At 47.5% G+C, this 16,263-nt stretch overlaps 4 protein-coding genes across 7 annotated transcripts in view; 2 read left to right on the top strand and 2 right to left on the bottom strand.

The window, feature by feature from the left end:
• LOC126568810 (exportin-2) overlaps positions 1-16,263 on the bottom strand; it is a 487,296-nt gene that overhangs the window by 168,042 nt on the left and 302,991 nt on the right. The window lies entirely within an intron of this gene.
• The window catches only part of LOC126568794 (chromatin-remodeling complex ATPase chain Iswi-like), a 157,806-nt gene that overhangs the window by 130,480 nt on the left and 11,063 nt on the right, over positions 1-16,263 (top strand). The window lies entirely within an intron of this gene.
• On the top strand, positions 415-2,918 carry LOC126556210 (dehydrogenase/reductase SDR family member 7). Its single transcript, XM_050211436.1, has 6 exons — positions 415-546; positions 611-760; positions 852-1,207; positions 2,358-2,471; positions 2,570-2,736; positions 2,864-2,918. The coding sequence occupies exons 1-6, from the start codon at positions 420-422 to the stop codon at positions 2,916-2,918; spliced, it is 969 nt and encodes a 322-aa protein (XP_050067393.1). The 5' UTR covers positions 415-419.
• Positions 7,296-15,430, bottom strand: LOC126568746 (serine/arginine repetitive matrix protein 2-like). The gene is made up of 4 exons (XM_050225288.1): positions 8,789-15,430; positions 8,334-8,401; positions 7,555-7,683; positions 7,296-7,463 (listed from the first exon to the last, which is right to left on the bottom strand). Exons 1-4 carry the CDS (start codon positions 15,402-15,404, stop codon positions 7,296-7,298), a joined length of 6,981 nt encoding a protein of 2,326 aa, XP_050081245.1. The 5' UTR covers positions 15,405-15,430.

The raw sequence follows: 16,263 nt of genomic DNA, 5'->3' as shown, positions 1-16,263 counted from the left end.
CCTATACGCGTACATACGGTTTTATCAACAGTTTAATGGGAAACTCACCTCCATAACCTCCAACCTTCTCGCCCCTCAACGGCTTCTCTGGTGACAAAAGAAAGTGCGTACGGTTGTCGTCGTGTGATATCGCTGCAGTAAACATCGCGCATCGACCAACCCCCTCTGCGCAGTTCCCGCAGTTTATTCGTATCGCGAACCCAGCACAGTTGCGGATTACGCGTTTTGACAGCCTTTTTGCGGGTGACGACAATCCGACGACGGTGTGTGAAGATCGTTTTTTGGTGAAAAGAAAACACAATAAGGGAGAGAAGCCCCCCCCCCCCCCCCCCTTCGAAGGGCGTGTTCTTTAGTGGAGTGCGATCGATTTGTGGTGACAAAATTCTGCTGCTGCTTGCTGTTGGTGAAAAGGCAAACGAATGGCTTTCTTCTTTAACTTTGTCGCTATCAGCTTTTTCGTGTACCACCTGGTACGGCTCATAATGTGGGCCGTGCTGGATTCGGACATTGAGCTTTTCTTTCTCTCCAAACTGGGCAAACCGATCTGTGAGTATGGTGTTTTGCTGTCCAGTCCTATGTTCCTTTGTGTAATTTTTCCTTTCCTAATCAGCTTCACTTCGTGGGAAAGTGGTATGGATTACCGGAGCGTCAAGCGGAATCGGACGGGATCTGGCGATCGCGCTGGCCAGGCATGGTGTAAGGCTTTGCATTTCCGCTCGTAACATTTCCGAGCTGCTGAAGGTGAAACAGGCATGTATAGGTAAGTGAAGCGGGTGGTAACACACGGCTAGAATGTATTTTTTGTCAACGAAAACGTCGGCCCCCCATCTATTTCGTTTTTTTTTCTTCAGCACAATCGAATGGAAGCCTCGGACCGAACGATGTGTACGTGCTGGAGATGGATATGTTGCACCTGAATCACCACAACGACTACTTCAACATGGTGCTCGATCACTTCAAAACGGTGGACATTCTGGTGAACAATGCGGGGCGATCGCAGCGTGCCGAATGGGCCTCGATCAATATCAAAGTTGACCGGGAGCTGTTCGAGCTGGATGTTTTTGCAGTGGTAAACCTCTCCCGGGTAGCGCTGAATTTTTTTGCACGCAACTCGATGAAGGGTCACCTGGTGGTGACGAGCAGTACGGCCGGACTTATAGGGGCACCGAATTCTGGAACGTATACTGGAGCCAAGCATGCTCTACATGTAAGTAACGCCAATGGTTGGAATTGAATTCATGTACTGGTTTTCTTGTCCAGTCCTATGTTCTGGTGGCAACCCGGTGATCAGGCGACAGCGGTGCCGGTCTGCCAACCGCTGCGCTTCGAACCACAAAACAGTTTTCAAAACTCAAATGATCTCAGGAAAAGTTATAGAACCGTCTCCAACATGAGAGAAGACAATCATTATTACAATAAACAGTACGTCGCTTTTTCAATGCAACAGGATCTCTAGGACGAAGGGATGGTGAAGGAATATATAAACAGACAAACAGAGGAAAGCAGATCTGGAGCATAGATGTAGATCCAAACCATAAGCCATCTATAAAACATGCTTGACCCACATGACGCCTTGAACTAACAGAAGTCGTCCTGAGTTATACAGCGGCGGGATAGGTGTTGAGCCAAAGCTGCTTTTGAATATTCTCAATTCTAGTTGCACCCTGAATAATCGACGGACACCAAACAACTCTTGCGTACTCTTCGGGATAGAGCGCACTAAAATACAATACAATGTTCGAAGACAAGTAAGATCCCGCAAATCAACAATTAAACGAATGATGAATCCAAGAGGTCCTGTTGGCTTTCTGTATGACTTCGTCTACATGTTCTATGAAGTTGAAGTTCATCAAGTATCATACGAAGGTCACGAATAAAAGTTACACAGACCAAAGAAGTTTTTGACCATAAACAATGCAATAAAATAGAAAACAGGAAATGATAGAACACTTAGATGCGCTTAAATAGAGCAAATTCGAAGAACACCGAATCGCGAAGGAATCCAAACAATTCTGATTCGAAGAACAATCTGTGTGGAGCAAAGAGTGGACTTACTACAATACCTTTGGAAACAGCGGATGAACAAAAAAAAATTTATCGAAACATGTTGACTTGGCTGGAGCGATCCTTTAAATGATTGGCTAACGATTCAACAATTAGACTATCGAATCCCAGCTTTGATAGTTTAGCAAGCACTAGACCATGGAGGAGATATTATCAAATCCTGCACGGAAGTCAGTGTAAACTGCACCGGCAACTGCATTAGATGGCCGGGCGTGACCTACAGAAGGTCGTTAAGTCAACATTAATTTGATTGAAAAACATTAATTTCCAAATCAACTTCTTTCGCGTCCTAGGGATACTTCGAAGCACTGAGAAACGAATTCCCCAACGTACATGTGACGATGTTCTGTCCCGGACCGACGGCAACGAACTTCCTGCAGGAATGCTTCACCGAAACACCTGGCGCCGTAAGCATGGATATCGCACCGTGTAACAATTTTTTCTTTAACTTTTCCCTTATTTTGCCCTTTTTTCTCATTGTATTGCCCAAACGGTTGATTAACAGAAATACAACCAATCGGTACAGCCAACCGATCGTCGTATGACGAGCGAACGCTGCGGTCACCTGTATGCCTTGGCGATAGCGAACAAAACCCATCTCAGCTGGGTCGGAACGTTCCCGATTAACTTTCTGCTGTACATCGGTTTATACTATCCGAACCTGAAACGAGTGTAAGTAGAAGCGCGTTTTTAATATTCCTTTTTGTCTCACCTTATTAGGAGGAAATATAATTCAATAATGGTTTTTTTCTATGCTCTTTCTCTTCTACTTCCACGTGGCGTGGATTGTTTTGAACAGCTTGCTAAAAATTGTTGGTATGGAGCGTCTGCAGCGTGTTCGCGACAGTCGGTGAATTGGTGCTAATGAATTACAATCGAAAAAGGGAAAAAAATGGCACTCACACACATGCACCTACAGTTCCAGCGTAGGCAACGAACGCGGAGGCACGGTCAACATTTGCCAACATTCCATTTCCATTTGCACCTGCATCCCAGACACAAACAGTGCATTTCGATAACAATGTATGCATTATTTGATGCTTTTATTTTTGTTTTTGTATTTATTAGTATTTGTGTGTGCCTTTTTCCGTTGTTGTCACTATTCGACAACTGTTTCAAATGTAGATCAATCTATTCTCTCGTATACCAAGATATTAGCGCATGCGTTGTCCATTGTTGTTGTTTGTTTTAACATCTAATTATTTAAACACTAATATTAGCACATAAAATTGTATTACGAATGTTTGCAAATTTTGCAAAACACCGGAAGCAGCTTTTAAACGCGCAACAGCTGTATAGATTGAACTTAATCGTTTACAAGGTATTTGTTGCATAGTATCTTACAGGCACAATGCTTTCATTCCAGGAGGAAAGAATGATAATAAAATTATGATATTGTTCACATTGAATGTTTTTGTTGTATTATTTGCTTACCTTTAGTGTTTTCGTTTCGATCTGTAGTGTGCAGCAGTTCAACGTCTGGGACATGAATCTTTCCGTTCGAATGTTTTCAAAAATTTCGTATCAGCACAATTTACCTAAAAGAAGTATTCAAAACCTTTTTTATAGTGTTCTTTAGTGAAAATGTCTTATAAAGACGAAATAAAGTAAAAACAATTCAAATACTTACTCAATCGGCGTTACAACCCCTGCTAGATGGGAGAACCTCAAAACAACGATTTGTCATAACGTGTTTGTATTAAGCGTAGGATCTAGATTAACTTTTAGAAGCTGGTCCTGCAAATCTACACTTCCGCGTCTCGGATAGCCCTCTCTAGCCAAGTAGCCAAGTTGAGTAAATCGGAATCAAATTGGCCATTATGATACTCACAAGTTTAAACTTCATTTGCAGCACAGTCTGATCGGTGCTTCACTTTCGATCGATTGTCTCTGTTCGTTCACAATTGGGTCTTCGACTAACACTAGAACTAGGTCGTCATTTTGACTGGTTTGGAATTTTTAAAGTACAAACATTTTCTTAAGCAAAATTATATGAACATCAAGCATCCTTGTAGTCTAGGGAATAGCTACAAGAATAACTTTTTCAGGAAAACCTACAGCACTACAAATGTACGAAACCAAAGTAAAATTTAAAAACATTTTTAAGATAGCTCTAATCTTCATACACTTACTGTAAAGTCTTCAAATCGATGCGACCATTTGAGTAAGTAATCCCTGTAGGTTTTGGCCTGCGACTGAAATCCTCTAAACCGCTCGTAGTCCAGCGCCGCGTCGTCTGCCAGTCCATTATACCGTCCATTCTGGCTGAGCCATCAACGCGATTACACACCATCTCAATCTGGGCCTACCCCTCTGTCTATGTGGACGACCTAAAAAGACTTTACGAGCTGGCAGCAGTCCGGTGTCATTCTAATGACATGATCAGCCGTTGTCTGGTGAGTCTAGTGCGCTGTACGATAGTGATTACCTCTTAGAGCTCGTCATTGTAGCAGTTCCACCATTGTTCTTCCACACATACTGGTCCAAAAATCCTTCTGAGCATCCTCCTTTCGAACGCGGCTATAAGGCTTCCGTCATTTTTAGTTAGAGTCCATCTCTCAGAGGCCTAGCACCGATCGTCGCGATCGGTGTTTTGAGTTTGGTGTCCTTTAGGGTTAGCTTTAAATAATTCGAAATAGATGCAAGTGTGTTTACACTATAACAAAAAATAAGAACGCACATTAATTCAACCAATTTCGCAGTGTTTCATTTTGCTTAAATAGTAGCATTTTTATTAAACCAAATGTTTTCTTTCCAGTTCTAATTGTTTTCCGTGACTCTATATGGTAGAAGATTACATTACCCCTATTGGTTCGACTGCCACAGATAAGATGAACCTGCTGCAATCCCGTTCCTGTTCGCATCCATCTCCCATACGTGTATCTCTCTCTCTCTCTCTCTCTCTCTCTCTCTCTCTCTCTCTCTCTCTCTCTCGCTTTCGTGTGTACTTTAAACTTTCTATTATGTATGCTTTTTTGCCTTTTCAATTTGTTTTTTTTTTACTCCCTACTCCACTAGCCATTTTGCATTCCGACTCATTCATCAAAGGGTAAGTGTGGGTGACAGCACAACATTAGAAAATACACAGGCGATTTCTAGAAACCGCTCATAAATATATAATCTTTACCGGTAATAACTTACCACACCCAACCAATCAGTTCAGCACTCTCGCTCGCAACGGTTGACTTCGGGTTGGAGTGAACAATTTTCAATCGGATAATTGAGCCATGAAAAGCACATACAATATTCGGGAACCGGGGTGAACCATTCACTATCGTCTAACTTTGCAGCATTAGTGTGCCTGCCGCTTATCACTTAGTGTGCTAGCGCTAGCGCAAGGATGTGTATACGAGTACTTTTGTGTCTGTGTGTGTGGTTGTGTTCATTGGGGTGTGCAGTAGTATATTATGATAATAAATATGTATATTAATCCTTTTAGCTTGGGATGTGAGAAACAGGGATAGTGAGGGATTCTATCTGGGTGAATTACCTGCAGCACAACTACACTTATGATCTGCCTTCTTTATCCACACACCCACTCGGGAGAATTGTTTAATTGATAAGCCGGGTTTTGTTCTCATGTGGCTTCACACTCACACCACATGTGGCTTCACACCACCGATTGCCATTTTTGTTTGTCTATAATACAATCATTCTATAAATATCTTAATCGTTACATCTGTTCTGCTTTGCCGCAGACAACACGCTGCACTGGTAGTCACCGTGAACCATCGCTATGGTTTTGGCTGAGGTTTGCACACTAATTTGCAATGCTCTCGCGGTGCACGGAAGCTTACACGCACCTTCAAATTCCGACCTCCACATACAAAGGAATATGAAACCCTCCTTTTAACACAATTCGAAAATACCGCGCAATGTTTAAGGGCAATGTTTTCTTTTGCGAAAACATTTTTATACGTACAATAGTCGGGGCCACTTCCGAATAATGTTTGCTTACTACACACAAGGATTGGATTCTATATGCTACCGTTACTACTTCTATTTACTACCACGGTTACACGCAAACAGCACATTCAATCAACATACATCGGGAACTGGTGCATCATCAAGTGTGTTTAAAACCGCTGATAAACGGAAATTCTTATGAATTTTTTATTTTGCGTTATTTTTGCGTTTTCATCACCCTTTTTATCGCTCAACTGATGTCAAGTGAAATGAATGGTCCAAATGAGTGGAACTTGCTATCGTTAACAAGCGCTTTAACATTGTTTTGTGGTTCCGTATTTATTTTTCCATTTTTACACGCATGTAATGCTTCCACACTGATGCATGCTTTTAGTAGATTTGTTTTTGTTTTTTTTGTCCAACATTTCTGTAAAGCAGCGGGTTTTAGGTATTTTCCAACTTGTTCTAAACACTCGACCAATTGTAACCATTCTGCCTTCCACAATTAATTTTTAATGACTCAAACTACAGCGCCGACTTGACTACCCCTTTAGCTGACTTTGTTGCAATTGTTGTCGGTTGCCGGGCTTGCGTAAAATCATCATTGACACACTTGCGGACTCCAAGGCCGACTATTTTGCATTTGGAAGCTATTTCACGCATTGGAATTCTGCTTTAAAAAATAGGCAGTACGTACGGAACACGAAAGAGGTACGCAATTTTAATGGAAGGAAAATGGGTGGGCACAAATTTTAAAAGAAATCAATCCCGATCGCCTTCTCGTTTCGCACGCGCGCGCGCACCCGATAAATGATTATAGAAAGACATTCTCCTATTCTCGTCTCTGTACACACACGCACACTCACACACACAACTAACGACAGATATTATAAAAAAGACACATTATAACTAATAAACGTAAGCATAATTCTAACACTACTAATCATTAGGGTAATTAAAATACTATCCTAGCAATTACACTGTTTGATGAACTCTCTGTTTGTTTGTTTTTTTTTTTACAAACAATTCGTAATTTTTACATTCTATTTTCGCTTGAGAATAATTTCTTCCTACGAATTCGATATATTGCGGCTTGTCAATTTTGTGTATCTATCCTCTTTTTTTCTCTTTCATGTGGAATAGTAATGTATGTAGGATTTTGCTAACTTTGTTCAATTCTGCCTTCTACAACTGTTGACTCCTAGCTGACTGACAGGACGTTCGCAACGACGCACTATTTCGACCAGGATCTCACATTTGATTTTACTTACAGTGAATCCGAGATCCAATAGACTTGTTGCTTCTGTTTTCTTTAAGCACTCCGCTTAAAGTATGATTGCATTGTTGTTTGCCATCGGTAAACCTAGCTGGCCAATCGCACCACCGGAACCCTTCTTCGAAAGGCGCCGTTTTGCACGTATCTTACGCACGTACGCCTTGATCAACTTTTGTATTTTGATCGGATTTATTTCGCCAGTGCGGCTATGAGTGATCTGTGAAGAAAAAAAAACAAAACACCGGTTACGTTATTTGAATACAAACAAACGCAACACACACACACACATACGAGAACCCATTTCCTACCTTCGGGACAGCACGGCGTAAAATATCTTTGTATTCGTCCTTGTTAATTTGCTTCTTGTTGTAGTACGGTTTGATAACCAATTTGACTTCCTCGACAACGCGTTCGAGGCGGTTGAGTTTCTTCAGGTACTGCAATATATGAATGCGATGTATATTTATTTTATCGATTCCAAATGTCTGCCTTTAAAGGCCTAATTATGTAACTAAATAACTAACATGAAGAGAAAGATAAGAAAGAAGAAGCAAGAAGACGGGAAGGAAAGTGATAAAAGTGATATGATAGTCAAATAGTTGCTTGGCTGGGATATTTAGAGGAAGTCTGACGGGCACGCAGTCCGACGGGAAGGTTCATATAGGGAGATACATGAAAGAAGGAAAGCAGGATCAATGTTGCTAAGCAAAATTCCAGAAGAGAAGAAGGAAGCTTGGGAATGAGAATGACGGGTTTGGAGGGTTTCGATGTCTAAAAGTAATAACGGTGAGGGTAGGAGCGAATTGTCGCATTGTGGTAACCCGAAAAGGACCGACGAGTGGCAAATCGCGTTATAGCGCGAATTTTGATCTCGAAATCAATTTCGGGATGTAGCGCAATCAATAGACAATTTGTATGAACAACACAACACATCGCGCGGAAAAGGAATCGAAATTTTGTAAAAGACGATAGTCAGATGACGAGATTACAGGGAAAAATATTTGGAGTTCAGCGGGAAGAAGAATATATGAACAAATTTGCCATTTGTTTTTAATATTGCAAGTCCTTGAACTTGATGAATACCTACCTTCTCCTTATCCGATAGCTTAGACGGATCTTCATCGTTAGCAGTGTCACCTTTTTGGTTGGATTTTCCTGCAAGAAAAAGTTAAAATGATTGATTCCATTATTATTGATGTAGAAAATAACTACTACAAAGCTTGCAATAACGCCAGATTGTTCCTCAAAGAAAAAAAAACAACTAGAAAGCTGAAACTATATAGAAAGATAAAATGATCAATGATAAAATACGATCATTTGCATAAAAGATCTGATCCTTGGATCAAAGTTTCATAATCCACTTGCCGGGATAAAATTCAAAAATTCAACATTGAAACTGCAGCAAATTGATGTTTTACTGTCAAAAATTAGACTTTTTATCCACTGAATTAGGTTGTCGTACTTCGTGCGTTTTGCAACAAAAGAAAGAAAATTTGATTGATTCAGTTTATTATTTAGAGCTATAAATAAAACAATACGTACCTCCTTTCGAGCGTTTGTGCGGTCCCTTCCGGTTGCGGCCACCCGTTTTACCACCGTGATGCTGATTCGGCGATGAACCAAACAGTGTATCGAACTGGTTGGTCGACTTTTTGGCCGCTTTCGTCGGTGGCATCGGTTTCGACGATCGTCCACCACCTGGAAGCTGCGAGTTCGATTGGTGGTTTGACTGCTGCTTGCCAGGGTGCGCCGACGTGTGCATCGGTGGCGAATCAAGCAAATCCATACCTCCACCACCACCACCACCCCCACCGGGCGGTTCAAACAAATCGTCGAAATCGCTGGCACCGGGCGAGTATGGAGAGTCGGTCGGGTTCATGAAATCACCAAACTTACCACCGGCCGACTGTCCCTGTTGGCCACCGGTGGATCCGGCCAGTGGAAGTGGCAACTTCGAGATGAGATTGTTGTTATTCGCTCCACCCGCCGACGGTACAAACTCATCGAAGATGACGTCTGAATCGGAATTGGCACCGGTCTGATCCTTCGTCGTGTTCGCGTTCGTCGCTGACCCGCCGAGTACGATGTTGCTAAGCATTGTAACCTTACCGCTGCTATTACCATTGCTGCGTCCCATAAGAGACTGTGGAGGTGTTCTCGAGTCTACACCAGCTCCTCCAACGTTACCACCGCCATTCATGGCATCGTTCGGTCCAACCGCATTTCCAGAGGTAGAACTCTCCAGCATCATCATACCGCCAGTATCTGCCACCGAACCGGAACCAGGCCCGTCTCTGTTTGTCGACTTACTTTGTTCCTCGTCCGAGAGTCGCCCAATCGAAAGAGCATCCGATCGGTCACGTGACGAACCACCACCAGGCGTTGGAGAAGGAGATGGCGATTTGGTTGGTTCGAACGGATCGTACACATCGGGCGATGGTGACTGTGGTGCGGGTTCTGGCGGTGTATTCGGACCCACGGTAGCTATCGCACTACTACCAACACTACCACCTGCACCATAACCCATCGCCAAGCTTCCCTGCGTCTGGGGCGCATCACTACCACCCTCCTCACCGATGCTTGGCATATCACCGGCCGCCGTTCCATCCTGCCGTTCGGGACTATCATCCTCCTTGCCTTCGTCCAAATCGCCCGGATCGTACAGTGGGTTGACGGGTCGCACGTTCGTCGATTTCGTCTTGACCTGCATCGAGAACTTTGGTGCTTGCATTGCCTTCAGCGATTGCTGGTTGCCAAGACCGGCACTAGCGCCACTGTTGCTACTGCTGCTCGTCGGGAATCCGGGTGGAGTTTTCGGTCCAAACATATCATCCACCGGTGGTGAGCGACGTTCGGGTGGCGTTTTCCTCAGGACTCCTCCAACGTTTGAACCGGATGACGGCCCAGCAGTTACGGCGCCACTCGCCGCTACTGCTCCACTCGTGTTTTGCCCATCCATCAACCCGAGCGACTGACCAAGTGTACTGCCGCCAGGTGCTCCTCCACCGGTTCGCAATATTAATCCAACACCTCCACTAGTAGTATTGCTATTTTTCTCTGGACCTGTTGCGCTACCAGCCAAGGATGCATCAATATTCGTACCAGATGTGGAGTTTCCCGCACTTCCACTAACACCAACTGCTCCAGCAGCTCGCCTATCCTTTTCCTTCTCCGTATCACTGTCGGACAGTACGATGACGGCTTTCGGTGACGGTGTCAGCACGCGGAACGGCGAACCATCCAGATCGATAATTACGACCGGTTTCGAAGGAACGTCAACGGTGGGACGCGTACGTTGCTTTAGCCGACCATCGAGTCGTTTAGTCTTTGGCCGCTCGCCTTCCCCAACCCGTTGCCGCTTGCCCGCCGAACTGGAAGCGGGTACGGTCGAAGAGTCCTTCTGACGCTGATGTTGTTGTTGTTGTTGCTGCTGCTGCTGCTGCTTGCCACCAGGACGCTCAAGGCCATGATGGTGGTGATTATGGTGGTGATGGTGGTGGTGATGATCCGACCGTGCTTTATCGTGTCCACCTTCCTTGCCCGTTGCCGCCACCGACGATGCACTCTTATCGTTAAAGCTAACACTTACAAGAATATTATCACCCGATGTAAATACTTCCTTCGAGGGCAGGGTGGCATTCTTCTCGCGGGCCTCCCGCTCCCGGCGTCGCGCTTCCTTGCGCGCCTGTTTGCTGCTGCGTCCCTCCCGATCCTCCTGTTGCTTCGCTAGCGCTTCCTCGTTCGTAAGGATGACGGTCAAATTGGCAGCACCCGACGCCGCTGATGCTGACGGTCCGTTGGTAGCTTTCGCACGGGAACTGGCTGTCAGCGGTGGAAGGGGCGGAGGTGTCCAGGAGGTGTTGTCACGTGGCCGTTGACCACCGGATCCTTTACCAAAACGGTCGGTAAGTATACCGGATGAAACAGTTGGTGGCGGTGTGCGTGACCTCGATCGTGATCCACCACCCACCGGCGAAGAAAGTGACCGTTTGCGATCTTTCTTTTTCTTCTGCTTCTTGTTGATACTCTTCACTACCGGGGGTGTCACGCTGCGACGGGTTTTGTTTTTCTTTTTGCGTCCAGTGGCGTTGCGTGCCGAGACGGACGCTTTATGACCACGTCCCCGACTTCGGCTACGACTGCGACTTCGACTGCGACTACGACTGCGACTTCGACTTCGACTACGACTCCGACTACGACTTCTGCTACGGCTAACCGACACCATTCTCTTCTTCCGTTTGGCCTTCTTTTTTGCACGCGCAACACGTCTGTCGGGCGGTGAGCGAGAACGGGAAGGTGTAAGGGATCGACGGAAGCTCCCGCGACGCACCGCTGGACGATGGTGGGAAGGTGACGGTGAGTGGGATCGCGACCGTGATATCGAACGTCCGAAACGACCCCGCGGTGGTGAACGGGGCGAAGGTGATCGTAGACCGCCGATTGGTCCAGAGCGTCCACCACCACCTCTCGAACGGGATCGTGATCTTGAGGAAGACCGATGTGGTGACCGACGGAAGGAAGGTAGGGGAGAACGAGCTCCGTGCGGTGGTGGTGATCGGCCTCGGTGGCGCGTTGGAAGTGCTGGTGATACGGAGCGTCTTCGGGTGGTACCAAAACCGGTCCCTGGACCACGCGAGCGTACCGCCGGTATTGGTTCCGGTGAGAGTGAGATAGACATGTTGCGTCGCTCACGCGAACGGCTGCGTGAAGGAGAACGTGACGTGCGTGATCGTCGCTTCGGTGTAATGTCACGTCCGAACGGATCTTTATAGATGCGAGGCCTCTTCTCAGCAATTATCGACCGAATGTCGTAACGGGGCATTTCTTTCCGTTTTGGTCGCCGGGGTCGATTCCGACGGTCGGCCGACTTTCGTCCTTCGGTGCCACTTGCTTCATCACCATCTCCGTTTCGTCCGCCGTTCCGGTCGGCACCATCACGTGACGATCGTTTCTTTGTGTCCTTCTCGCGATAGTTACGCTCGCGACCCTTTTTCGTTACCTTCTTGAACGAGGCAAGTTGTTCCTTTCGCTTCGACGATTGCTGTCCACCCTTCGAGGTAGATGGACCACCTTCTAGCTGATCTCCGCCAGCCGCAGCGGCTGCTGCGTCCGCAAAGGCAGAATCATCTTCGTCCGAGATCAGCTCCGTATCCATCCCATCAATACCGGCAGTATCAATCGCACTGCCCTGGCTACGGTAGCGAGTAGATGTATCGAGCAAGGATGAACCCTCACCGGAAGGACCTTCACCCGCATCGATCATTTCCCGACGCTCTTGATACTTCTCATCCAAGCAGGGCGTGTAGCTACGGTCGTCTTCTGCCGTGGTTCCTGCCATCAAACCGGCTGGAGCACCAAAGTTTGCTGTAGCGATTGCCGAAGCAGCTGCCATTGCTGCCCCGGATGCTCCTAGTGCAGCAACGAGTGATGTCGTCAGTGGTGGGGTCAGTGCATCCAACCCACCACCAGCTTCCCGGCGTCCATCAGCTCCACCCCGATTCGAATCTGCCTCAATCTTTTTCAGCTCATCGTCACTTTCCGAATCGAACTCATCGCGGGCTGGTGTACCTTCATCGTTCTCGTCTGTTGCTGCTTCTGATGCTTCTGTTGCCGCTACTTCTGCTGCAGGCTCATCTTCTCCTCCATTTTGCTTCATATTTGTGTACGGCTCCCCATCCATGTCGTCGTCGTCGAGCTGCACCAAATCTTCATCCCGTTCGCCAGCAAAACGATCATCCTCCTCATCATCCGTACGCTGCTCACTGTCGAGTGGATCGTACGGTTGATTTCCGTCCGTACCTCCACCTTTCGCGTACTGCAATGTCTCGGACGAATAAACGGAAAAATTTGGACAGTTGTTTTCGGTTGCGGCTCCTGCTGCAGCACCAGGTTCACCATGCGCATCATCCACATCACGGTGCGATAGGCCTTTCGGCAGTCGACTACCAGTTACAGCCTTCGATTCCTTAGATGATTCTTCCTCCTCATCCGTTTCATCGTCCTTTTTCGATTTACTGCTTGATGCTGGCGTAGTGGCGGAAGCTTTGCTGCTCATCGGAGAATCCATCAATGCGGAAGCATCTGATGAACTCGGGTAAGTGCTGGATGTACCAATATTATTATTACTACCGCTTGTACCACTTCCACCGCCTGTACCGTTGGTGACGATATTATTCGAGGAGGAGGAGTTTGATCCAGCAGTCCCACTACTGCTGCTGCTACTTCCACCAGCGACCGAGATAGATTGAGTTCCGGGCGTATTAGCGGCTACATTCACAGCTCCAATCGATTCTCTCGTACCGCTGGGTCCCGCAGGGGTCGGTCCACGCTGACGCTCACCATTCGATGGATCGATAGGAAAAACGATTTTCCCACCATTAATACGTACGTTTCGCAAACCATCCCGCGAATGCCACCGTTCTTGACTCTCGAGAATGCTTCCGAGCAAATCGGATCCTGTCGACGCTGGCTCGCCTGGCGTAGGTGTGCTAAAGCTTTCAAATCCACTTTTCAATACTCGTCTGCGTCCGAGCACGTTTCGCAACCGGGCCCCGACAGCTCCACCCGCGACCAGTGTCGATCCACCAGCTCCACCCGTACCCCCACCGGTACTGCTACCTTCCTCTTCGTCGTCATCGTCACTAAAGTAGTCCAGATCGTTGCGACCGCCAAAAATCTTTAGCGGCGTTATACCCGCACCGATACGCTGCCGCTGTACCGAATCCGTCATTGCATTTGTTGCTCTCAGCAGCTCCACATTTTCCCCGTTGGTGGCCAAAGCTGCAGCGGCGGCCGCAGCACTACGACGTCTGGATCCTCCACCACCAATTCCACCGCTTTTCCTACGCTTTGCACGCTTCTTGCGCAGCTTCCGCAGCGTACTGTACAGCTTTTTGCGCTTGATCGCAAACTTTTGTCCCTCGCCAGGGCCTCCCACACCCGTACCATTGTCATTGTCCTCCACGTCGTATTCGGAGATGATCATGCTGAGAATTTTTCGACGCGTTCGACGTCGTCTTCTCCGTTTGACGGTTTTGCGGGCACGTGGTGCGGCGGCGACTGCCACCAGGCTGCTGCTGCTACTACTCCCGCCGTGTGCCGAAGAACCGGCCGCCAATCGGCGTACCCTAGCCGCCACCGTCGATGGCCCGCCAGCTCCATCCGGTGAACTTTGGACCATGTTCAACCGTACTGCGGCAGCTGCCCGCGTTAGTATTGCCGCCCGGATGCGTTCGCTTTGGCGTGTCCGCACGATGCGTAACGGGCTGTGAATACGCTGCCTCAGTCGAGACTCTCGCATACCGCCGATCTCGTTCAAATCGTCCAACAGATCCTGCAGCTCGTTGTCGTCTTCGTCCGACCCGGATGCAAAGCAACAGTCGCAATACCACGAACCGGACGGGATTTCCAGCAACGGAGGATTCAAACATTCCATGTGATAGCCCAGATTGCACGAATCACACAGCAGCATCGTTTCTTCGCTGTGCGACTGCCGGCACACTTCGCAATACGTCAGTTCGTCTTCATCCGGTGCGGCCAACCCTGCTGTCCTCTCCGCACCCTGCCCATCCACTTCACCTTCGGCCGGTTTCGGTTGAACGCGATACACCCGTAGGACTTCCTTTTGTTGCTGTCGCCGCTCGAGATCCGTGTAAATATTGATTAGCTCAAACGCTTTCCGATCGATCGGACAGGTGGATACGTTGCGGGACCACTCCTCGATACACGGGGCGCAGAACACATGCTCACAAACCTCCGGCACGCCAACTTCCTGATTGTGAAGCGACAGCAGACAGATTGGACATTTTTCGCTATCGTTGCTGCTGCTGCTACCGCTCGATTCGTCCGAAGCGTATCCGAGCTTACTGGCCAACACGGCCGCCACAGCGTCCTTGTCTCCCTTTTCCAACAGTTGCTCTTCGTCACTGTTCCAGTCAGATTCCCACTCCGAGCTCTCGGACGCCAGATCCATCTTCGTAACCGGTACAGTGCGCCGACGACTTGGGCCAGCAATCGGTCCACTTCCACTGCTGTCATTATCGCTGTCCTCTACGTTGAGCACGTTCCGATTCCGCAGCCGTCGGCCAGCCCTCGTTGACGTTGACGCCGCACTGACCGATGTGGTTGGCAGCAATTCATCCTCCGTATCGGACGCCATGTTTCGATGGTAATCGTTTCGTTGCTTGGCAAACACTTCCACCCACCCACCGAAGCTTACTTCGATTCAATTTCTTGCTTAACTTCTTCCATTAACAAACCACGGGCGAAGGGCTTTTTTACTAGCTCCACTAGCTTTGTCCATGTGAGATTCACCTTCTTTGCACTTTTATGTTCTACCGTTGTAGGAAAAACTTGTCTTTCGTCCCCTAAACCGCTTGATGCAGATAGTTGTGTTGTTGCTTGATCGTTTGCTTTAACATCATCATTGTACGTCCGGCCAGCCGTGCCCTCATCCTTCCCTCGCTGAACAATGAATGATGGGGTATTGGTGTTCGAAGGATGGTGGTAACCCTTGGTTGCAGCCGTGTGTGTAGATGGGTTGATTACGACGTGCCTTTTGCTTTCGCTGGATGTTTTCAATATTCAATGTTGTCAAACATACAGCCACTTCGAATTGTTTCACTTGATTTTGCGACTTCGGTGTCCCTCTCCGCTCCACTTGGCTCGTCCCGGTTTGGCTTCCGCAGCTGTTAACCTTTCCTGTGCGCCCACCAGGCTACACTCAAATTGCCAAGTTATGATGCTGATCTCACGCGATGTGGTGTGCGTACGTGTGTGTGTGTTTTGAGCTGCGAAAAGCACAAGCAAACAACCGTGAACAAGCGAACCTTTAGGGCAAGCAGTCCGTTTTTCAAGAAACACACAGAGCACAACAGCAAACGCATACACACACAGATACACACACACACGCTACAGGCAGTGAGGAGCGCTGTGCTGGGATTTTGCAGCCGACTTTTGACCGTGATAAACTGGGTGCCCTAGACCTGCACCATGGTCCTGGGCGACGTTGGCACACT

This window comes from Anopheles maculipalpis, chromosome 2RL (assembly GCF_943734695.1).
Source record: "Anopheles maculipalpis chromosome 2RL, idAnoMacuDA_375_x, whole genome shotgun sequence".
Taxonomy (NCBI): Eukaryota; Metazoa; Arthropoda; class Insecta; order Diptera; family Culicidae; genus Anopheles; species Anopheles maculipalpis.
The sequence above is the reverse complement of the archived record's forward strand: the minus strand, read 5'-3'. Positions and strand labels throughout refer to the sequence as shown.